Below are 23,724 nucleotides of genomic sequence, written 5' to 3' on the forward strand. Positions count from 1 at the left end.
ATAAGTTTATTATTCAAGAAGTTGTACTGTAAATATACAGTTTGATATTTTGTGTCTAATCCCACAATAAAATAAATCCCTAAAAATGTAAATATATTTGTATGATTAAAACTTTATCTCATATAAAACAGGCATGCTAAAAACACATAAATAAATAAATAAATAAATAAATCAGCAAAAATAAAGCAACAGCCGACCTCGGAGTTTCCCCAAGCTACAACTGAAGACATCATGCAAGAGGTCGTATCCCACAGCAGAACAAGTTATTGTATATATATATATATTGTTTATTGCAGCCTGTTGGTGTTTTTACTGTATAATGCTGAAAAAAAGTGAAAGTGTTTATTCTGCATAGTTAATGCTCTATGCATATAGACTCCAGTAAATGATGTTGAAGAGCAGGTAAGCCAGGGGAAATATGACTCTGGAGTAAGAGTCGATCATGTAGCTGTTGCTCATTATGAAGCTGAGATTTTGTAGTAAAGGGTGCTTGCGGCGTAGCCTGGTGCCCTCCGTTGGCGCAGAGACGGCGGAGTTTCGCGCCTGGGTGTTCCTCTCTGTGTTCGGTGTGCTGGACACCTCCGAGAAAGGAGTCAGGTCAATGTCGTTGTCATGGAAACAGCCGTCAAACGCCATTGCCTGTGTGGCATTGAAAGACGAGGGCATCTGCAGGGACAGGGGGAGGAGAGGGGTGTTAGGCTTTGAGGACAGAGAGCTCCAGATAGGGAATTATTTTCTGTGAGTCAGAAGTCACATGTTATATAAGAAGCCATTCGAGGCCACAATTAAACTAAATGTGAATGACCTTTGCCCGTCTGAGCTTCTTCATCTCCTCGACTGTTGTGAAATAGTTGACGGCAGCGTACTCGATGACGGACAGGAAGACGAACAGGAAGCTTGCCCACAAGTAGATGTCCACGGCTTTGACGTAAGACACCTGTGGCATAGAGGCTGAGACACCAGTGATGATGGTGGACATGGTCAGAACTGTGGTGATGCCTGGAACCAAACATCAGAAACATCTCCATTCAATAGGGTACTGGTGAAGAGTTGGTCAAATTGGCTGAATCATGAAAACATCACCAAATACAGTAAATATTATAACAAAATGTATTCCAATTCATATTTTGGGATAATAATTTTGTGTCTGATTCTCACTCCAAAACAGCAAACCATTATCCACAAACATTATGTAGAGTAAACAAATGTTACTATAACAACTATGACATTTTGGAAAATATGCTTATTTTCTCTTTTGCCCAAAGTTAGGTGGGAAGGTTGATATCTCTAGAAACCGCACTTCTTGAAATGTTGATATGTCCCCCTTAAATAAAACTAAAAATGTTGTTGAGGTGAATATGACCCTGTTCAGACCTGGTATTAACATCTGTCCTGAGTGATCTGATCACAAGAGGTCAGTGCTAAGTACAACGCAGCCCATTGAGGGGTCTTGAGCTCCAATCAGCCATTGAGAGGTGGACTGAGACCCTGTAAAACACCTGGTATTAACATGTGGTTTTTGTGATCTGATCATTAAAATATGGCCCCACAAGCATCTCATGATACTATCTCACTTCCCCGCCCTATTTGTAAATAAAAATTTTCGCTAGCAAAGATGCAATGCATGGCGGGAAGCTGCAAAGAGAAGAAGAAGAAGAAATAAAAAATAACGACGATGCATACAAGCCAGAGCAAATCGACCCTGCGCTCGCAGCTTAAATACCTGCTACAGTTTCATAATACAGCTAATACATTTTTTTGACTCTTCTCAGTGTCTATATGTTGATTTTTTTTTTATGGCAACGACCTCATATCAACCCTGTTCACCACATAATGATGCCCATGGGTAAAATCTTACTTAGCCCAGCTGCTTGCTGCTCATTCATTCATTCAGCCCCTCCTGACTCCACTTAATCTTTTTCTCTCTCTTGCTCGCATTGACACAAATATTGTCATCAGACACATCTGTAAAGTCAGATTGGCTAAAAACAACATAATTTGGTCTTCGCAAACAGAAATGGCGTACATGTTTACTTGCAGATATTAGTTCCAATCACAAGTGGTCACAGAACACACATTCAGGACACATTTGTGCCAGTTGTGAACAGATGAACTGAACACTGTCCACTTGTGATTGGATCTCTCAGGACGTGTCTGAACGGGGCCTATTTTGTTCATCAATCGCGTATATTATGAAATGTGTGTCTTTTGTAAGAGGCCGAATGTTCAATTAACATGTTGATGTCTGTGTTGACACGTGTTCTCAGTACCAAGAGAGACACGAGCAGGTACCGCCCTCCTGTCTATCCAGAAGGACACCCAGGACAGCATCACCATCAGCATGGTGGGGAAGTACGTCTGAAGCATGAAGAAGAAGATATGCCTCCTGAGAATGAAGTTTATGTAGAGCCGATTGTACCAACCTGAAAAAGAGATAAATACACAGAAACTGGCAGTGGGGAGCAGCGAGGTTCAATGACAACAAGAAAAGTGTGAATCAAGTACAAGATGGACCTACAGCAAGAAACAACAACTTAGATGTAAAATAAATTACTTCCTGGGCAGTTCTAGCTAGAGCTGTTGTTATATAACTGGTCCTCGCAAGATTATTTCCCACTGAGAAGAAAATCTCCCTGGCCCCTTTCTGTCTGTTTTTCGCACACTGACAATGTGACAGTGGCAGCGGCAGGCTGGGTTTTGCCGTCAGTCATACAACCCTGAAACTAAAACCGACATATTACTTTTTAATACTGCAAATGAAAAGGCATCTGATCACTGTGTTAATTATGATCTCGAAATTTCAAATAGTGATATTTTAAATTTGAACATGTCGTTACATCTCAGTGAATCAACACTTCAGTCTTCTACAAAGCATTTAAAGAATAAGTTCAGTGTTTTGGGAACTCTGCAGATTTGCTTTCTTGCTGAGAGTCACACTGTCTACCGCCGCAAAGCTTAGCTTAGCATAAAAACAGCTAGCTTGGCTCTGCCGGAAAGTAACAAATCCAACTACCAGTACATGTTAAGCAAACAAACGAGTTGTTTTGTTCAGTGCTATAGCTAATTAAACTTTTTACGGGAGGTTATGTGTTAGAATATGTCTTGACCAGGTGCAGTGGATGAACTTAGCTTAGCATTATGAGTAGAACACAGGGAACAAGGCTTCAGACAAAACCAGGAACGTTTTTTTCCCCAGCTTCAACTGTCCCATCTCGGAGCCTGTCAGCTATTGTCTGATAACGAATTGGCCTTTGGGTGAAAAGGACAATATTTTGGGGCTTCTGGTGGAGACAATGGTATCTGGGCCAAGACTCAGGCTTCTGTTAGCTGTACACTGTTTACAGTCCTTCCATTTTTTTTGGCATAAGTCAAATGTTTCTCCATTAATTAAAAAGCAGATAGCTGATGTATTTCAGTCAGTGTGTTCTGTCTCTTTTGCAACCAATGCCTGCTCAAACGGGATTGGTCAAACTCTAACATGGAAACCAAAAGGCTTCCGGCCCCCAAACCTTATCCCTCACCTATAGATTCTGCAGATTCACATGCGGAATCTGTTTATAAAGATTATCTACTTTCTATGCTATGCTAAACTAAGCTAACTAACTGTTGGCTGGAGCTTCATATTGACGAGGGTGTTATGAACATTGTATTATTTCCTCACTCAACTTTCAGCAAGAAAGTAAATAAGCGTATTTCCCAAAATGGCAAACCGCTTCTCAAAGTGAAAGTTCAGGATGTTTAGACCTACATCCTAATCCTAACCCGACTTTTTAACAGAATAGAGTCATTCAGAGTGTATGTGGATGAACCTTTTCTTTTATAGAGAAACTCTAGTGTTTTATTGTGTGTCGTGAGTGATAAGATAAGAAACAGGAGCCCTCTGGTTGTCCGCAAAACCCACGCACAACTCAGAGGGCCCCCGTGGCTCCAACCCCACATACCAGTACTGCTGTAGAAGGCAAGCCCAAAGGAAGGCTGGAAGTCTTCAACAAAAAACTGAGAGAGCACGATCTCTTCAGTCCTTAATGAATCGTTCCCGTTCTTCCAGTAGAGCATGAGGTCGTTCTCATTGTAAGCATCTTCAAGAGAGGAGAGAAGGAGGGCGTGTCACCTTCACATGTTGCCTCTCTTAGAAGAGGATGTTTTTCTCAGAGGAGAGGAGAGTGAGCGGAAATTGAACACTACCGACTCTCCTCTGAGATGAGATCCGTGATTTATGCGGTTCATAATGTGAGACAGAGAGAGAGATGAAGAGAAAGAAGCAAGAAGCAGAAAGACAAAAGAACCCCCACAAATGCTAGAAAGCAATCCTGACTCTATCGTCAGTCATGAGCATCTTCAATAATCCCTCTTAAATCTGCATCAAAGAGACCGACGTATATTCAATGCACAGAGATTGACCTGATTGAGGATTATGACTTGTTTATTCCATGTACAAAGAAGACAGTGAGGGTTACTGTGTGGCTATGGAGTATACTAATGCACCGTGAGCTGTAATACGCAATGGCTATGTTTACATGGAAAGCAACATTAGACATACTCTCGATGTTGATGTTTACATGAGGGAAGCACATTGGCTAGTTCTGTCACCTCACAGAGAGAAGGTTGGCCTTTCTGTGTGGAGTTTTGCAGTCGACAGACATGGAGATTGGGGTTATGGTTGTTTTGAGAGTCTAAATTGGATGTAGGTGTGAATGTAAGTGTAAAAGGTTGGTTGTCTCTGTGTTGGCCATGTGACACCCTGGCAACCTGTTCATGGTGTACCCCGCCTCTGGAGACCATCAAAGGACAAGCGATACACATAATGGGTGAATGGATGTTTACATGAGTTGTGAAGTGTATTAGGACGATATAATGTGATTATCTTTAAGATCAGAATACTCCAAATGTCTTAATTCTGCGTATGACCTAATTCAGGTTAAGGTGATCAGAAAATGCTGTTTACATGGCAGAGTCTTATTCAGACTATTGTCTTATTCAAATTAATAGCGGACTATTGCTGTCCATGTAAACAAAGACAATCTGTGTTTGTGCGTAAGTATAAAGATACAGAGTTACGGTATAAAGATATTGTTTAAATATTTAACAGGCTCAAAGCTTTATTTAGCCAACACCTTTAAATTACAAAATTGTATTAAAGTAAAATACATCAAGCAAGCCAATTATTTAAAGTAGATTTTTGTTCAGGTTTAATGCACTAATTGTATTCCTGCAGGCATAACACTAAATATGTTCTGAGCAGCAGTGCCCCTGCTGCAGTTTGATACTCACAGCTCTCCAGCTCCAGAGAGCAATTCTGTGTGTCCAGAGGGAAACTACTGAAGTCCATCGAGCAAAGTGCCGTCACAGTGATCCTGAAACACAGCTCAGAGTTAAAGAAACACATAATCAGAGAAAATGTTATATTTGAAATGATGGATGACTTTCAGAGTTTAGATGCATAGACTTAACCAGTAAACTAGCAGGATGTCAAATGTGGTATAAAACAAAACTGGACTGATTTGTGAGCTGATCAGTTCGTTCAGTGCCTGACGGGGCCTGTGGTCATAGAGAGCTGTTAGGGATGACGCCATATTGTGGGCATCTGTGGTTGGAATGGATATTGTGACTGTGGTCTGAAAGCTCTTCATATTCCTTTCAGGCTCTAATCTCTCAACCCGGCTGGGAGCTTCCAGTGGGTCATTTTGTTTACATTATTACTCACTTAATAAAATTTATAACGATGTTTAAGCTTAAAGCAGGACTACGTCACCTTTGAAAGTAGAAAGCTGAATGCAACAAGGGTGTTGTTCCATCCACTTCTGTCTGCTGTTTCTATTGCACCTCTGTAGCATCAATTTCCCCCCCTCAGCCAATCATAAAGCCATTTGAAATTGAAAATAGGAATATGTGGAGACTTATTTTGTAATAGTGGCAACAGTGGCAGCTATTCATCCAGATCATATGGTCTGACTTTAATTGTTCCTGCTTTTCTCGTAATCTCTTCATGAGCAATGAATAAAACGCTTTTTTCTCACCTGACACTGTAGAGGATGTTGCCGTCAGGAAAAACCCTCAGCATGATATTCTCCATGGTTGTATCGTGGATGAACGAGCGTTTAGAGTGAACAAAGAAAACGTCAGGAACCCAAATTTTCTTCACGAGACGTGCATCGAAGGTACGACTCTTGTTGCTGCTGGAAGGAAAGGCCAGCCGGTCGTCCTGCCAATAATGCCTCAAGTACAAAGTCATAGTAAAGTCCTGGAAATAGAAAATAAATGAAAACAAAAACAGTTGATCAAGCCCAACAGAGAAAATTAGATACTGTATGTTGTCAAATACTAGAGGCACGTACCATGTTTACTTCCGATATGCTGTCAATGCTCTCTACCTGGACGTCGATGCCGACAGGAATAGCTGAACCTGCAGAGGGTCAAACGTTTAATGGATCAGCTTTAAGCAGAAGTTAGATCACATCCTCCGAGAATCTACCAGAGATTATATGCATGTAAATCCCACGACTGAGTAAGATGACATGAACCACAGTGTACAGATGACAGACTAAAGGTTGGATGAGAGCGATGACATCATGCCAGTTCATGAACATGATTCGGCTCAGAATCGTGATCATATCATCCCTGAATAAATACTTTGAAAGAGATTTACTCAGAAGTAATGGATGCACAGCAACGTCAAGTCTCCTGCTCAAACAGGAAGCACAAAAAAGATGCTACAAAATACTTGAGTCAAGAGACTAAAGAAACTACTTGATACATTGTTTTTTTTCCAGTGTTTATGTCTTAAGAACAAGTGAAACAAGTCTTTGCAGTGATAATTTTTAGTTTTTTAAATGTTTGTTGTTGTTATACTCATTTTGTCCACAAGAGGTTCAAGGGCACCATTACCCCAGTCTAAACAGCATCAACATTTGTGTTACAGCTAACTTAAGGGCACAGCTACAATTTTGTAACAATATACGCATACAAAAAATATGATCCTTTCAAAACTAGACATTTGCAGAGAGACAAGATATCCAAAGCTGATTTTGTGCTATTTATGAAATCTGGCCTGCTGTGGGAATAACGGGCGCACTACAGTGACCTACATGGATATAATATCCCATGTGTTATGTAGTCAACATCTTATGTAGATTAAAAAAGCACTAATTAATTTATGAATTTAGGTTCTGTGAAACACACCAAGACAAACATTGATGCCAACCATCCTGTCAGTTGAAATATTTTGGTCATGTGACCTGAAGTAAACCACACAAATACTGGTTAAACATGCAAACTCTTCACAGAAGAGGTTAGAGCCCGGATCCAAGTCAGGGTTTTTCTTGCCATTTGTGGTTTTGTTGTCAGAAACTGAAGCATCAGCCCTTCACTGAGGCCTTTCAACAAAAAGGTTCAACCTGCACCACAACCTGGGTGCCAAATACTGAAATACAGGGGGTCTGATTGACACTTGAGACCCTCGGAAAATCCTCAAAAGCTGAATTCTAGGGGGTCTCTGTAAAAAATATTAAAACAATTATTTGTCACTCATGATAAAGATAAAGTTCTTCCTGCAGATTATGAAACAACGCAGTGATTTAACTTCATTTTTGCAGAAGAAGCAATGCCCCCGTTTATCCAGGAACGTATTGAATGCTTTCTACCTTATGTCATTGTCCACTACTGTTAATGTATGTGAACTAAAAACAACCCATTGCCATTATCTAATGAAGGTAAGCTCTCAAAACCATCAGTCTACGATTAGAATAGGTTAGTGAGGTGGGAGGGATTATATAGGGCAGCTAGGGTCCTGGACAAAAAGTCCTCGTCATTTTTTCATCTGGGCATAAAACTCACCTGAAGCAACAAGAAGCATGTGCAGTGGAAAAAAAAGTCTGATGCAAAACGTCAAAGGCTGTAAAGCAATGTTGAGGAAATGGTTCAACTACCATTACCAGTACGATACTGTCCAACCAGTCAATAATATTCATATTTCATTCACAGCTGATACAACTCAAACAGTGACTCAGATGTTGGCAGAATCACAAGCCTACAAAATGAGTGGATGGAAACGTCAACTGCATTGTTTCTATTATTTTTCTATATTGTTCTTTTATTCTCTAAAATCTAAACAAATTATTTACAACATTGTACCGGTACACAAGACATAAAATAAAGCACATTCACAAGAACTTTATTGTTTGCAAATTAAACTTCAATGGCACTCAATAGAGCGCATACTGTACCTCGGTCAAGGCCCAGCATTCCCTTAAATTCAATCAAGCTGCACACATTCATAGATCTCATTCCCCTAAATATGCCTGATTGATGATCCATGAATTATTCTCCTGGGAAATTGGTGAAAATGTCTTAAAACAACCTAAACTATTCCTGGATTTGCTCCTTTGTCTAGATCTGCCCCACAAGTTAATGGCTTCTTCCTTGGCCCTTACTCTACCCTTCCACCAAATTTCAACAAAATTGGTTAAGTAGTTGGTGTGTAATCCTGTTCACAGACAAACAGCAAAGAAACCTCCTTGGCGGAGATAATAAAGAGATAAGATGCGCCACAGCCAAACAGGAAGCCTGCAACAGGCCACAGAGCCGCATCCCCACAATGTAAACATGTTTTGTGCAATAGTTTTTGTATTTGCTCTGTTTTAAAAAATTTGGTCATCCATACCAAGCTTGTGATATACATATTCTACAGTTGCAGCTTTGGAAATTAAAATTTTAAACCTATGAATTTGTAGATTTTGGCAAAGAAAAGCTCTGACAACAGTTTTCTGAATGTCCTCTGATGTCCGGCTTTTTCTTTTTCCCCTCCGCAGAATTATGTTCGCAGCTGAGATTATTTTATCTGTCCTACTGTCTGCAGTCATTGTCTCACACTGCAGACAATCTAGGTCACTGGGGTTTTTTTTGGAGGCGTATTACCAAAGACAGCACAGTAACCTATATTGACCTAACTGAGTTGCCAGGAAGGCACATGGTTATTAAAAATAACAAGAAAAAATGATGAAGAGTGAAACAAAGTAGATTTTAAAAAAAGATGGATATCTTCGTGTCTTACCTCCGAAGCCCGGCCGCATTGCAAAGTCATGGTCTTCAATCCGAAGCAGCTGCTCAGATTTAATAAGCAGAGACTTGGTGCTGTCCAGCTTTTTCATCTTAGGATCCACCCGCCTGACGAGCAAAGACAACAGAGAACAGCTTGCGTTAAAATCTCCATCTCCAGCTTTCTCTCTCTAACGCATACTTGAAACAGAGCTGACATCTGGTCGAGGGTGTTAGTGAGGGTTAATTGGACTTTTATCACGATGATTAAATCCAAAGTCCTCCGTCTGATGAGAGTTCTTTTAGTTTCGGTGAATCGACACAGATTTTAAGATACCGACGGGTCTGTCTTGTATCCATCTCATAAATTGCATCTTTTGTTTGTTTCACCAAGAGGCTCATCTGTCCTTAGTGTCATCACAAAGTGAGTAATGTGAACCAAAATCGAGCTTTATTAATGATCTAAATATTTTTCTTTTCATTAAACAACATCAACATTACATCATCGAGTCATATCTTCTTTATCTCTCACCTCAAAAGATTTTATAACCTGCTCCTATCTCAAATCTCTATGACGTCAAACGAAAAACTCAACCATATTACACAACCATATTTCCATTCAGTTGAATATCATCACATAAAATGGATGCCAGACATCAAAGGGACAATTTTTAACAGCAAAAATCAACTCATCAAAGCAACAAGTCCAACTTGTGCTCACCCTCCATGCTTCTGTTTGGTGTTCTCTCCGACGTACACATCCTTGTGTCTCCTCTTGTTCGGGAAGTGGCTGCCGTGGAGCTGGGTGATGGGCCACAACCAGGCCAAGCACATCAGTCTGAGGCCCAGGAGGGCCACTCTCATGGTTAAGCTGGGGCTGGAAAGACGAGAGGAACCCGCACGTTCCTCCCACTGCGTCAGCGTCTGACCCAGGGAATGCCACAGCTGCCCCCGTCCCCTACTTGTACGTCCATGTCCCAGCAGCACTCATTCCGCCCCGCCACACACACACCCAGCTACTTCTGCATTATCCCGCGCTCTCATCTCCTGTAACATGATACATCGGTCGAGATATCCAGCGCTTAGCTCCAGTGCACCGGCATCCCCCTGGCTAAGTTTGCTTGTCACTGTGCCATCCCTCTGCTTACGTCTCCTGACACAACATGTTCCTCCGACTCCCCCAACCCCTGATTTAAAACCAAATATCAATTTATTCCTATAATGACAAAGGAATACCATTAATTCCTCCCTAATCTTCTTATCTGTGGTTGGTGAAATCTTTCAGTAACCTACAAACTGGCGGCGGCAGAGGGGCGGGGAGAGGGGGCGGGGGGTAATACAACCAGCAGTTTCATCATCGTTCTGGCCAGATAAAAATAAAAAGCCTGTAGCCTACTTTTACACATTACAGGATTTTCCGTGGAGTTGCACACTGCAGTGGTGGGAGGATGCTAATGTTCCCATCCAGAAGAAACAGATGCAAGCATATGTCTGGGCCACATCTGCAAGCGTTGCACTTATGGCCCCCGAGCGAGCAGATGTCATTCATAGCAGAGGATATGACTCCCAGCTTGAGGATTTGAACTGGTTTAAACTCATCAAATATAAGAACACAGGAACATGGGGTCCAATCCCTAACAACATTATTCACAACATGAAGTCCCAGAACTGCACCTTCCTTTGGTTTAACCCTCAAAACCCTTTTGTTTTTCAGCTTTGGGGTTTAGATCTTGGTTAAAACCACAGGATCCTCTGCATAAAGGACAACATAAAAGTAATTTGTTGAATTGAAATGCAATCCGCTTCAAATGCTAATGACGGTTATACAAGCAAAAAAATGTCAGGGAAATTTGCACATTACTGCACATTAGACATGAGTGTAGTAAAAAATTCCCCATTGTGGGACTAATAAAGGAAATAAAGAAAAGCTTTATAAAAACAGGCGTATTTAATGAAGCCGTATTTAATCAAGGAAAGATTGAAAACCTCTCACACGGGAGAGTAAACTTGTTCAGTATCAATAATAAAATCAGAGCCTGAGCAGAATGACTCCGCTCCAGTAGCACCATCCCTTTAATCTGGGATTTAAGTTGATTGAGGGCAGACATGAGCAATGGCATCTTAAAGAATCATGCACGTGGCCCTTGGTTCGCTCATACATGTGACCCCGCAGCTGCTGGACAGCAGGCAGCTATTCACATGCACAAGGGACATCTCATCGGTGCCCTCTACAGGTCATGTAGAGGGCATCTTCTGTTTTGGCCAAAATGTAAAAAAATAAGAGCATTATCACAGACGGATGATTTACATTCCATATTTATGGCAACTTGTAACAACTTAAATAAAATGAATGGAAGGTAATCATGTTTTTCAAAATGGCTTTTTTTTAAAGTGTGATATTAATTACAAGAGAAATACTTGTAGAATTTGATAAAAGCTGATTATTTAGAAAAAGTGCAGATAATAAAAGAACTCTATTCAGGGTGTACAGGATTATCACTTGAATGCATTAGAATGAGACAAAGGCCTAATTTTCAGACAAATAATTAAAATAACAATGATTATAATGATGCATAATTTATTTCTCCTTTAATCTCTTCATTTATCTCTCCATCCATCCATCCTATACAGGGCGTATCCTTTGGGAGCTGGAGCAGATAATGATAATAATCAACTTTATTTAAAGATATGTTAATGTTTCAAAACAAAGTGACTTTACATGTTATAAATTAAGAACTTAATGCAAACGACAGGAAACAATTAAAAGCAGTCTGAAGATCACACAACATTAGAAAAGATTATCGCAGAAGTATAACGGTAAAATAAGATTTAAAAAAGGGTAAAAAAAAGCTAAATAAAATGAGACATGATTAAATGTAGAACTAAAAATGATTAAACTAGTCAGTAGAATCACAGCCAGGATAAAAAAAAAAAAGAGAACTTTGTGCAGTAAAAGGCTGAGAAGTTTTAAAAAGTTCACAATTCAGACTCCAACTCCCGAGAAAGCACTTTTATAGAAAATGTGTCTTTAAGAGAGATTTAAAAGAGGATAAGAATCTCAATGAGGTATTTTGTTTTGTTTTCTGGAATTAATTTCAGGTTTTGATCTGTTTCATTTGCCATTTTGTGGGTGTGATTAGTTTGAGCCTTTGTCCTTTCAAAACAAAATCAGTCAATATGTCTATACTAATTTTGTGAATATATATAAACAAACGTACGGTTTTAGTTCAGGTCTGGTGTGTGTGTGTGTTAGAGTGAGAGTGAGAGAGTGTGTGTGAGAGTGTGTGTGAGAGTGTGAGTGTGAGTGTGAGTGTGATGGAGCACACAGAAGCAGTGCGGTTAAACGTTCACCCGCCTGGTTAATTAGTCAGTGTTTCATTAGTGTGAGGAAGGATGTAAAGTGGAATCGCACAGACACAGCTCACTGCACAGCCGTGTACTTTCACACACATGCGTGCCAAGTACGGCTACAGGAGCAACACCTCAGAGCAGAGGCCGTCTGACATGGCAGACTCACATGGACTCATGACTGTGCTTCTGATTTTCTTGGAGAAATTGTTATTGACAGACTCAAAAGGTATCGTATCACATGACCTCTTCTCCTCTTGTTTACACATGAGCAGCTTGTTCTGACTCAAGTTGAGATTCATGACTTATCCTCTAATAGTAGGTTGATTTGATGTGGTAAATTGGCTGTGATGTGATATCGATTCACAGGAGGATCATCGGTCATTTCAACTTTTCAACACCTGAAGACCTGAGAGTGATTGAAGTTTTGTCTCGTCCAAAATGCAGCTTGTAGAGAAGTAGCTCATTGGCATGTTCTCATCTGAAAGTTTGTTAGTCTGTTTGTTTGTTAGCAGGATTATGCAACAACTACAGGACAGATCATCATGAAACTTGGTGGAAGGATGCAGTTTGTGTCAGGGAAGAACCCGTTTGGCAGAGATCCGAGAATTATTTTTCACTTTCTTTAATGTTGTGTTTTTTGAACATTTTCATTGATTTTGAATTCATGGATCTTGATTTGAAAAAACAGCCACGTTTAAGGGGCTTGTATTTATGAGTGTGTGCAATGTGGTGCAGATCCAAATAAACATCTGGATCTAGTGAATTTAAATGTGGTTTCTTTAGGGGCCAGTTGGTCCTTGATGGAGGTATGCGCTCTCTGAGCGCCATCTTAGATTTGGTAAATTATGTATAGTACCTTGAGAATATGTTTAAAGACAGTATTTCATGGTAGAGAACACAGAACTGTGGAACTATCAATATACTGATGATAATCTATCTGCTTGCGCATGCTTGTAAGGAGAAGCCAGAACGGGCAACAGTGCAATAGCAAAACAGTAGATAAGAATAAGTAACTCTTTGTCCCTTCCGCTTTTATAGTTTCATTCATCCACTGAGCATTTTGCAAAACAAGAGAATTCACCAAATCTTTCCCATTTCATTTGAAAATGTGTTAACAGCTCAGTAGCTCATATGATGGCATGTTTCTTTGAGCAGTCTTTTGAGAGCTGTCACAAACAACATTGGTTTTCCTTCATATTTCCACATGAGGACAAACACAGCTGCGCTGCGTCCTCAGCTGTGAAAGCTGAGCACATCTGGGGGAAGTATTCAGCAGGGGTGAAGTGTGACTCTTTTGAAAAAACAACAGCAACTTTATTTTAGCAAAACAAACAGCTGCGATGTTTAAGAGACAATGAATCAGTTGAACTTGTTAATCAGAGCTTTGCATTTTTATTAGGGTCGTATTCAAGTTTGGTTTGTACTATTAAAGTTTCATCAAGCCTAAAGGAAACAGCACTAATGTGGCTGAAAAGTTGGAAAAGAAATGAAACTGGGTGTTTAGATGCATATTACTTTAATTTGAAAAATCTGAATTGCTAGTGTATGATGATAAATAAAATAAAAATGTAGTCATCTTGATGGTTGTTTTACCGTTTCAAAGTTATACCGGATACCAACGTCACCTGTCTCATCCAAGACGACTGCATCCTGCCCTGCAGCTTCCAACCCACCAGCACCGTGGTGATCCACTGGTACAAGCAGCAAATCCCCGTGCACAGCTACTACTACAACAAGGACCAGTTTGGACTCCAGAACAAACACTTCAGCGGAAGGACCTGCTTGTTCAACTCGCACATCCCTCATGGCAATGCCTCCCTGCTGCTCAGGAGGGTCAAAGTTCAAGACAGGGGCAGGTACAAATGTTACACGAGCACACGGAAGGGAAACCAGGAGATCTTTATCAACCTGGAGGTCAAAGGTCAGTAAAATGTTACAGTCAGTATATTAGAAAATACTTTTTTTTGCTTCAAGCTTTTCTTCTCTGGTCTATAATTGGTTAATTCTGCTACGATTAAGCTGTGAGTAGTAGAAGTGTCTCCATTCATAAATTATCGTCAAGGTCGTAACTACAGGGTGGAACAAGTGGCACTCTCTTTTTTTTCCACTCCTGCCCAGAAAGCAGACTGGCTTTGTTTGTGTTTTAATAGCAAAGAATTAGACATGCAAACAGCAAACACCTAAACTGTTAATGCTTTATTTTTCATGTAATATATAAATGTATTTGCTATAGGTTCTGTTTCCAGTTACTGCTTTCAAATTTTCTGAAGGTTATGCTCAGTCTTTGTGGAAACAGGCACTGAAGCAGTGGTTCCAGTGATTTTGTTTTTTTGCAACTGTATGGAAACCGATTTCAAGATAAATCAAAATGATAAGATTAAGATACATTTTACCTACATCTACTACAAGAAACATGGCTGCTTCCGTAGAGAGGACCCCCCCGATGTAAATATAAAGTATTTCAATATAAAGGGCCCATTCTAAAGTAGATAAAACAACAATTTGTATAATTTAGATGAAACACACTTGTGAAAACATCACTAGGATTATTTTATATAAACTTTCTGTCAATAGATCCCTTTCACCTAAATCTTACACACTGGACCTTTAATCTTATGTTCCTCTTATTTTCTCATAACTATGACATTTGAATGTCCCGTAATGACACATTAACTCTTAAATTTTTTTAATGACTGTTTAATTTATTATTAGCTTAAGTATTTTCTTTATAATCAAGTTTATCTTTCACTGATGGTCTTCCATACAACCTGCACGTATTTCTAAGTACAGGAGGGAAATTTTGTCTATTAACGAGATGCTCTGACATGAGGAGGGGAACGAGAATCTCCACCAAAAGACCACTGATTCATTAAATACGAGATTTGTATTTTGGCAGAATTTCTAGCAAATCCCTAGAGGAGACAGACGCCAAAACCTCCCACACAAAAAATGTCAAATAACCGAGGACAGTGTGAGGTACTACGCACAGAAACGTCTGTACTGCAAAGTCGAAAAGTCCAGTTCTGAAATTTTGAAATCTTATTTCATCAATCACGTGCTGATAAGAGGTCTCTGGATATGCTAGCTTAGCTCATGCTAGCTCTCTGGCCTATAAAACCACAGTGTAGCCAGTGGGCCGGGGTATTAGTGCAGCAGAAAAGCTCCATCTGCGGGAGATTTGAACGAGCTGTGGTGCTAAAGGGCAGCACTGCTACCGAGAACGAGCAGACTGGAGCTCACAGGGTACTGACCGGGTACATGTGGTATCACTGATGTTCAAATCCCACTTCACCCAAACTGCTTCTGGCTCCTCGTTTATGAGATGCCAGTGTCACAGAAGTGCCACACAGTTTATCATATGCTCATTAACTGCTCGATCTTGTCTGTGTTTCCTCTCAGCCCTCATCCAGTCGGTGATGATGGAGATGACTGATGAGGTGGTCACCTGCTCCTCTCATAACATATACCCCGTGCCTCAGGTGACGTGGGCCACGGACCCCGCCTCTGCCCAGGGAGCTCTGGGAAATTCAACCATTAAAACCACTGACCACAAGGGCCTGTTCACAGTGGAGAGCAGCCTGAGGATTCTGGGTAATCACTCCAACCACACCTACTTCTGCACGTTCACATCGGCGGACAAGACCCAGGTGTGGACTGCGTCTCGGAAAAACCAAGGTGCATTAAGATTGTAGAGTCATAAAGTTTTCATAAAGAAGATAATTTCTGACAAAAAGCAATATGAATGTGTATGTGTGTGAACTATCTTTCAGAGGACATGACACAGGAAGAAGGTCATGTACTGTCCATCCCATGCGTGGCTCCACACACTCTCCAGAATTTCTCCCTCACCTGGACCTTCGCCGTGTTCACCGAGCCCGCCGTTATCTTGAGATATGACGGCAGAACCAGAAACACCGTGAACCAGTGGGAGGGCCAAGCTGACCTGGACCAGGACCTGCTTCTGCTGGGGGACGGATCTCTTCTGCTGCACAAGCCAGACAGCGAGGAACACTCCGGGACTTACACCTGCACCTTCTCCGGCCTGCAGAGCAGACACGTGGTTCAGACCAGAGTAAACATCACTGTCGCTCCAATAAGTGAGTATTAAATTGTTCTGTTTCTGGGGAGGTGTAGTCTCAATAAACCGATGCAGGAAGTAAAATAGAAGTGGTGCATTGTTTACTCTGCAGGTGTGGATGAGCAGCGAGTGCAGAGGTCGTGGTGGAGCACTGCAGCTTCTGCAGCCTTTGTGTTGTTCACCATCATCGTGGCCCTCCCTCAGTGTGTCAGGCAAAGAGGTATGTGAGATACTCTGTGTGAGGTGTTCAAACCTTTGCAGAGCATGTAGAAGTGTCATGTACGGGTTGCAGCCGAGAGACATAATCCCGCGGTTCAGAGCCTGCTGTTATTTTATGGTAATATGAATTAGAAAGCATTTGGCGAGCACAAATCCCCACATCTGCCAAAAGCTGCTCTATAATCAGTTAGCATTTTTTTAATGGTACAAAATGTGTTTACATGTTAGTGAGACAGTGTCTGGATCTGCGTCTGGATCCAGATGTGCATCAAAACATGCATTAGTGACAAATATGCTGATTCAGGAGGAAAGGACGTGGTGTTATCCAAGAGAGAATTGTGTATCTTTTGAAGTAAGACTCATAAACATTTGAATTGGTTATGTTACTGCAGCGAAAAAACAATCAATGAGGGACAGACTATTTGAAGAGAGGAACAGTTGAGGGCGGCAAACATTCCTCCAGATTTCACTGAAACTCTACCAAAAACACCTCAAAATTAATGGAGGCAAAAATAATGTCAACTCAGTTTCACAAATTGGCTTCAGCTTTGACAAATTCATAAATAAATGAAATTATAGCTAACTCTGGTCTCTTTAAAATACTTCTGAATAATTATTTTGTGTTTGCACGTGGGTGTGTGTGTTACTGTTACAGCAATGGAGGGAACCGGGACTGCTTCACATAGATGCAACGGTGCAGGACTAGGACTTGTTGATGGTGGACCTCATAAGGCTCTGAACCCCACAGCTTCATACATAATCGTACAGCATGGCGTTCAGTGCAACAGACTCCAACTGCAGTTTGAAGCACAGGATGAACTGGCAGGCGATTTGCCAAAAACAGCAGAGAACTTTACCGTGGCTTTACTTCCAGATATTAATATAGAACGAGAAGAGAAACCAGAAGGACTACCTGTGAAAGAAAATGACGGGCTGCAGTCCAGCAGTCTGGAGACGGATGGATTTGGAAGCACTGAGCCTGGCCTTCATACGGCATGAACTCACGCACCAAGTAATGAAAGTATTTGGCCATAAATGAGCAACAAGCAGAGGAGGATCACACACAGTAAACAGCCACATACATGACAAACAGATTTAATTTGGTCTAATTCATTCAGAGTAAATGTAAGTTACCACGTCTTCAAGATTAGTACCTGTGTCATATACTGTAAAAGCTGTCATTGAAGGTTCAGTGTGTAAAATTTGGAGGCAACTAGTGGTGAAGTTGCATATTGCCGCCAACTAAAAACCCTTGTAACTTCTAGAGCCAGTTTGTTTTTTGTCTGTTGTGGGTTCCTATAGAACAATGACCCCTTTACCGCATTAAGGAATGATTGTAAGGTGAAAACAACTATTCTTAGTTTCAGGTAAATATGACATAATGAAAGTTATGAATATTATATTCTATTTTTGGTGATAGAGCCTCCTAAATGCTACGCACTGACCGGACCTTTGACTTCAAGCACATGCCTTTAGAATAAAAGACTAACTGATTGAAAAATCAAGTTTCGTTTATTTTTTGTTGTTCTTAGATGTATTTTTTTTTTCATCTATATGCATCTGAATAATTCAAGGATGAGAGGGTTCGCTGGCCTACAGAGAATCTGTTCATAGAGATTTGGGCAGCACAAAAGAAGGAAGCACGAGCAATACAATCTTATTGTTTGTTTTCTTGAATAACCAACAAGAAAACCACAAAAGGTTTGCGTACAAATATGACCCTGCCCAAATATGTGCGGACGACTGTCTACATTACACCACAGCCGTTTAATAACAGGCTCAGCAACAGGAAGACAAAGAAGAACCACCTTGTTTTGTGGTTTGTACTGAACCTTTAGACAGTTTTCAAATTAAACTGCATTTGTTCATTTAGATTCATATTAAGATCTACATCCTGCTCATTAGGTTTTCTTTGTTGTGGTGAACTGTGGGGTAACTTCAGCAAATGGCTCTTGCTCATTTTCTCATTAGTGGTCACAGGCACTACTCAGAGTAGATACACGTTGTTCAGTTTCAGAGGTTCAGGTGCTTGAGGGTGATTTTTTTTTTTATAAATTGTGTCACTGGGGCAAAAGTGAGAAGAAGGGGTGGTGCAGGGTCAGGTGAGAAACAGCAGACAATAACATTCACAGTCGGCTCAATAAGTGGGAACGAAGTGAAAGATGAGTCAACAAGGCCAAAGTCCAGTTTGAAGAAAACAAACATTAACAATCTTCATTCAACGCCCGCTGGATTTATCCTCTTGTGATTGGGGGCGACACTTGAGAGTTTTCACGCTGTGACTCAGACCTCCCGATGATTACCAGAGTTGATCATTCACCCACTCCCACAACCCGACACCAATTTTTCCTCCGTGGTTCTCCCCTCTCCCCTACTTTTTTCCACAGTCTCCTTTCCGAGCCACATGGTCTCAGTCTGTAGTTTTAAAAAATGCACACACACGCAACAGTCGGCAGTGAATGTTGCCGCGGTGACTTTAAAATCGTACTTTTTTTTTTTTTTTTACTGTCTTTGGACAGGAAGTGGAGAAACATTCCAGCGCTCTATGACAATTCAATTTTTGTATTGGCAGTAAATTTAAAGTGACCCAGCTTTCAAATAAGACCCTCCTGAGATTTATAGGTGTCGTTTTATTTTCCTGAATTGTAAAAAGCCAAAAGTGTGTGTGTGTGTGTGTGTGTGTGTGTGTGTGTGTGTGTGTGTGTGTGTGTGTGTGTGTGTGTGTGTGTGTGTGTGTGTGTGTGTGTGTGTGTGTGTGTGTGTGTGTGTGTGTGTGCGTGCGTGCTTGTGTGCGTACTTGTGTGTGCGTACTTGTGTGTGCGTACTTGTGTGTGCGTGTGTGTGTATGTATGTATGTGTGTGTGTTTATAATAAAGACCCTTGCTCTGTGTCTGGAAGTAATCATCCCGTCCAGGCTGCAATCCACAGCCCCCTCCCCATGACGTAACCGCAGCTTTTTTGCATGAAGGTTCAGGTTTTCTTCACTGGGAAATCAAGGGATTTTTCCAGAGTAACTTTTCATTGATTCATCTCGATGAACTCCCCTCAGCTTTTACATTTTATTCACTGATGATGTACCGAGATACTTGTGGTTTAGTCAGTTTGAGATCGAACATGACTGGATGAAATCATTCGCTCCGTGTTGCAGTGTGTGTAACGTCTCTGACTGTGAGGGGTTTGTTACTCTTCACAGTTAAGAGGGGGAGTGAGGTTGGATCTGTTTCAAACACAGGGATGGATGGGGCCTCCTCCCGCCTCCACATACTGCTAAAACAACAATCTAAGAGTCAACATTTTTACAACTTGGAGCCCCAGTGCCTCCTCCAGCCTTTCCTTTGTTTTAGTTTTGTTTTCCGTGAACACATTCATAGAAAGTAGATCTGGTTTAATGAGTTAGAAAGTAAAGACTAGACACTGTCACATGTTGAGCACAGATTTGCAGTATGTTGCTGGAATATGATATAATGATGACATGATTCTCTATTGATCACTGTGAGGTCAGAGGTCCGAATCAACCGCAGAGGGAAAACAGATCTTTGGAGCTAGAATTGATTACACAAACACAAACACACACAGGAACACAAACCTTCTAGTTATATCTAGGACTCTCTCAAACAGCCTTTTGAAAGTGGGTCAGAAAGTGAGAACCGACCAAAACTTCCTCCCTCCGTAAGTTCTCAGCCCAAAATTGTCCTCACAAAGAGGAGATCTGAAGAACACACAAACACACACACACACACACACACACACACACACACACACACACACACACACACACACACACACACACACACACACACACACACACACACACAAGCTGGTAATGCTTCTCCTTCATCTCTACCTTCTTGATTTCTTTGCTCTTTTTGCTCCATTACATAACAGCAGTTGTCTACTCAACCAGAGAGGGGCAGCAGTCTCTCTCTCTCTCTCTCTCTCTCTCTCTCTCTCTCTCTCTCTCTCTCTCTCTCTCTCTCTTAGGGAGGAGGAGGACAGTCTGAGGAGCAGGGGGGCGGGGTGAGGGTCTCCTGCTGCCTGAGCCTTTGTCATGGGAAGACTTTACTCTGCAGTCAGTTTCTTCATAGAGGAGGAGCGGACTTCAGCCTCAGCAACACACAGATGCCACAAACCTCTGGAACAACTATGTGACCGAGACACTAAATCAAGGGTGAGTCGCTTTTATCTTAACCCTGAAGTTGATTTCATTCTCTTCCTGAATTTCCTTGGATCCAGACAGTGATGCTCTGGGATAATGCACATGTCTACAGTTCTTGTGACTTCCACCACTGTGTCAGTCTTAACCCGCAGCAGGGAAGTTTAGGCGAAGAACATTGTTCGTCGCATTCTCAGGCAATTTACAGGCAGTGTAAATGTGTCAACTTGTTTCACAAGAGAGTGATTTATTTATCTGTCATTGTGGTTCTTCTCAGAAACTAAAGTGTGCAGATTTTTCCCACATGGTGTTTATTTGCACTGACTTAACATTTCTGGAATCCCCAGCCACTAAAGTAAGTGGATGACAGCCAACAGTGGTCATCAGCAAGTCTCTCAAACTGCTGATTACAGCCCTGTGTGCATGTTGGTGATGTTGAGAATGTGTATGAGTTGTTGAATCTTGTAGAAGTTGTACAAGGATTATAGTCATTTAAATTACTGAAATAAGAGCATATGCTGCATTTCTTTGTTTTTATGTATTTTTGTGTATTGTGACCTCACCTGCAGCTGTGGCTCAGGAGGAAGTGTGTATCGTCCATCGGAGGTCGGTGGTTCGATCCTGGTCTGCCTCATCCCACATCCCTAAGTGTCCTTTGGCAAGATACTGAACCCCCAAATTTCCCCCGACGGCTGTGCCAGCAGTGTGTGTGCACACATAGATGCACTGTATGAATGTGTGTAAAAGGGTGAAAGGCAAAGCTGCACTGTAAAGCCCTTTGAGTGGTCATCAAATCTAGAAAAGCACTATTTAAAAACAGACCATTAACTATTAACCTTGGGGTCTTTACTTGCGATGGGACTTTTTCCCTATGTGCTGGCATTTTATAGACCAAATGATTCATGGGGTAAGTACATCTGTGATTCAGATTTTTTTCTTTTCACGGAAATACACTTAGGCCTTATGCAATGTTCAAAATATTTATCCACACAGCCTTACCACACATTAGATGAAAGCCCAATCATCAGCAGCCGTTCCTCAAACAGTTTACATCTCCCTGTGTGTTTATAATCCACACGACCCTGCTGCTCTGTAGTCTGGGTGATACTCCTGACATGAGCCGGGGGTTTCCCCCCCCCCTGCCCCTTTTTTTCCAGCAGGTCTGGAGAATGAACTCATGCTGATTGATTGTGTGACTGTGTAAAAGGATACCCTACTTCCTGTAGGCCCTCTCTATCTCCAGACAGCAGCAGCAGAAAATCTTGGATCAGCCGTCTCTCTCTCTCTGTCTCTCCGTGGTGTGTGCGCGTGTGCTCTCTGTGGATTCAGTAAACTGTAACATCTGACTTTTAAAATCCATCTATTGTATCACTGGAACTAATCACACCATCACTCAGTACGTTTTTTCTGTTATATCCTCAGGTGTGGTGACCCGAAGATGTTATTCTTTGTTTTATTTGATGTATTTATTCCTTTTAGCCTTCCTCTCTTTTCCTACTATATTTTTTTATTATGCTGGCTGCTCAACATCTTCACTGGGAAAAGTGTTATTTATTTCATATAGTATATAACAAGTCATTTTATTTATTATCTTTCCGATGTCCAAAATGATTTCTTAAAACTGCTTCCTTTGTCGTTAAACAGCAAAAAAATGATATTTAATATAAAATGACGCAACTTAAACTGCAAAAACTGTACCCTGCTAAAATAATTTGGTATTGTACTGTTCACTTATGATTGTAAAAGCATAATTCTTGCATGAGGTGCACGACATCTCAGGTCCTCAGCCTCTAACTGTAGCTGCTGCCTCTGGGAGTCTGGGTCTCTGAGGGATACTTTGGAGGACTGGTCAGGATTTCAGGACTAAACGTTCTGCTTTACAGACTCCGTTTTTATTGGTAACACTGAGCCAGACGTTAAAAACCTTCCTCTGGATCTGTTTTCCTACTCAGTCTTTTGGAAAGTTTTTTTTTTTTTTCATTTGCACTTAAATATGCACATCTGAAATATCTGCTTGAATTGAGGCATTGTTGTGCAGAGAGTTGGAAGGATAAGCCGAGGGACCACAAGGCATGGATTCAACTTCCTGTGATGTCCTCGTCACAACTTGTATTCCTAGATTGGAAGATGAGTTTGCAGGAATACTAGTGCAGGGTAGGTAGGAGTAAAACTCATTATTACACACAGTATTTAAACAGATTCTCTCCCCTTTCTCCTTCTCAGAGAACTAAGCTCACAGGTCCCCGCTGAATCCTGCTTCTTCAGAGTGAATCAGAGGAGGTCAGTGGGATGAACAGCATGCTCCCTCAGAGGAGCGCAGTCGCCACGCTGGGCTACGGCTCGGGTAAGAACGCTTTTTGTTGATGTTGCTACATCTGTCAAGGAGGTTATGTTTTCACCCCTGACCGTTCGTTTGTTTGCATGTTTGTAAGCAAGATTACACAAAAACAACTGGTCCGATTTCCACAAAACGAATTGGAAAGATGTGGTATGAGTCAGAGAAGAACCCATTCCACTTCTGTGTTTTTTACTGTCTTAAACATTGGGAGACTGTGCTTTTTTCAATATTTGCACTGAATTCCCAGGATAACTTTAATTGTGAATGTCACAATAAAATCTGCAATTACTGATGTTATTCCACATCTAACATTTGATTTCATGTCCCTTTGGCTTTAATTCAAATCTATCCTCAACCTGTGTTCGACTGAATGGCGATAAACAAGATAACTTTAGCTGGCTCACATCATGAAAGCCTGGATTAGTTCGGTGCTCTATGAAGCAGGTTCATCTGGATAACAGCTCTTTCTTCAGCTGTCCTTCTTTCAAGACTTGTAAGTCTGCAAATTTGCCTCTTAGAACAAGTTTCTGTTCTGTATCTTTCGAATGCTGA

At 41.1% G+C, this 23,724-nt stretch overlaps 2 protein-coding genes across 7 annotated transcripts in view; one reads left to right on the forward strand and one right to left on the reverse strand.

Annotated features, from left to right (window-relative positions):
* On the reverse strand, positions 1-21,913 carry LOC117774889 (gamma-aminobutyric acid receptor subunit rho-3-like). 3 transcript variants are annotated; one of them, XM_034607581.1, is made up of 10 exons: positions 21,834-21,897; positions 9,755-10,080; positions 9,050-9,162; positions 6,336-6,403; positions 6,018-6,241; positions 5,272-5,354; positions 3,942-4,079; positions 2,271-2,423; positions 806-999; positions 364-666 (listed from the first exon to the last, which is right to left on the reverse strand). In XM_034607581.1, exons 2-10 carry the CDS (start codon positions 9,895-9,897, stop codon positions 364-366), a joined length of 1,419 nt encoding a protein of 472 aa, XP_034463472.1. In that variant the 5' UTR covers positions 9,898-10,080; positions 21,834-21,897. The 3 variants fall into 3 exon arrangements, with proteins under 3 accessions (XP_034463474.1, XP_034463473.1, XP_034463472.1); XM_034607583.1 differs by lacking the exon at positions 9,755-10,080 and having other exon boundaries at positions 1-666; positions 21,834-21,913; XM_034607582.1 differs by lacking the exon at positions 21,834-21,897 and having other exon boundaries at positions 1-666; positions 9,755-9,897.
* Positions 20,636-23,724, forward strand: part of LOC117774886 (pleckstrin homology-like domain family B member 2) — a 17,284-nt gene continuing 14,195 nt past the window's right edge. For 2 of the 4 annotated variants that reach the window (XM_034607575.1, XM_034607576.1), the window contains exons 1-2: positions 20,636-20,849; positions 23,058-23,178. In XM_034607575.1, the coding sequence (XP_034463466.1) occupies positions 23,124-23,178 (55 nt within the window). In that variant the 5' untranslated portion in view covers positions 20,636-20,849; positions 23,058-23,123. The remainder of the gene's footprint in view (positions 20,850-23,057; positions 23,179-23,724) is intronic. The other 2 variants (XM_034607573.1, XM_034607574.1) reach the window with 1 other exon arrangement.

The sequence above is a fragment of the Hippoglossus hippoglossus genome, chromosome 14, assembly GCF_009819705.1.
Source record: "Hippoglossus hippoglossus isolate fHipHip1 chromosome 14, fHipHip1.pri, whole genome shotgun sequence".
Classification (NCBI taxonomy): Eukaryota; Metazoa; Chordata; class Actinopteri; order Pleuronectiformes; family Pleuronectidae; genus Hippoglossus; species Hippoglossus hippoglossus.

Bases quoted from the DNA above. Each gene is read 5' to 3' on its own strand.
- LOC117774889 (XM_034607582.1), bottom strand. From the start codon at position 9,897: ATGAGAGTGGCCCTCCTGGGCCTCAGACTGATGTGCTTGGCCTGGTTG. The intron at 6,242-6,335 runs GTACGTGCCTCT...TTCTATTTCCAG, and splicing joins GCATATCGGAAGTAAACATG to GACTTTACTATGACTTTGTA. The intron at 1,000-2,270 runs GTACTGAGAACA...GTTTGGTTCCAG, and splicing joins ACCTGCTCGTGTCTCTCTTG to GCATCACCACAGTTCTGACC.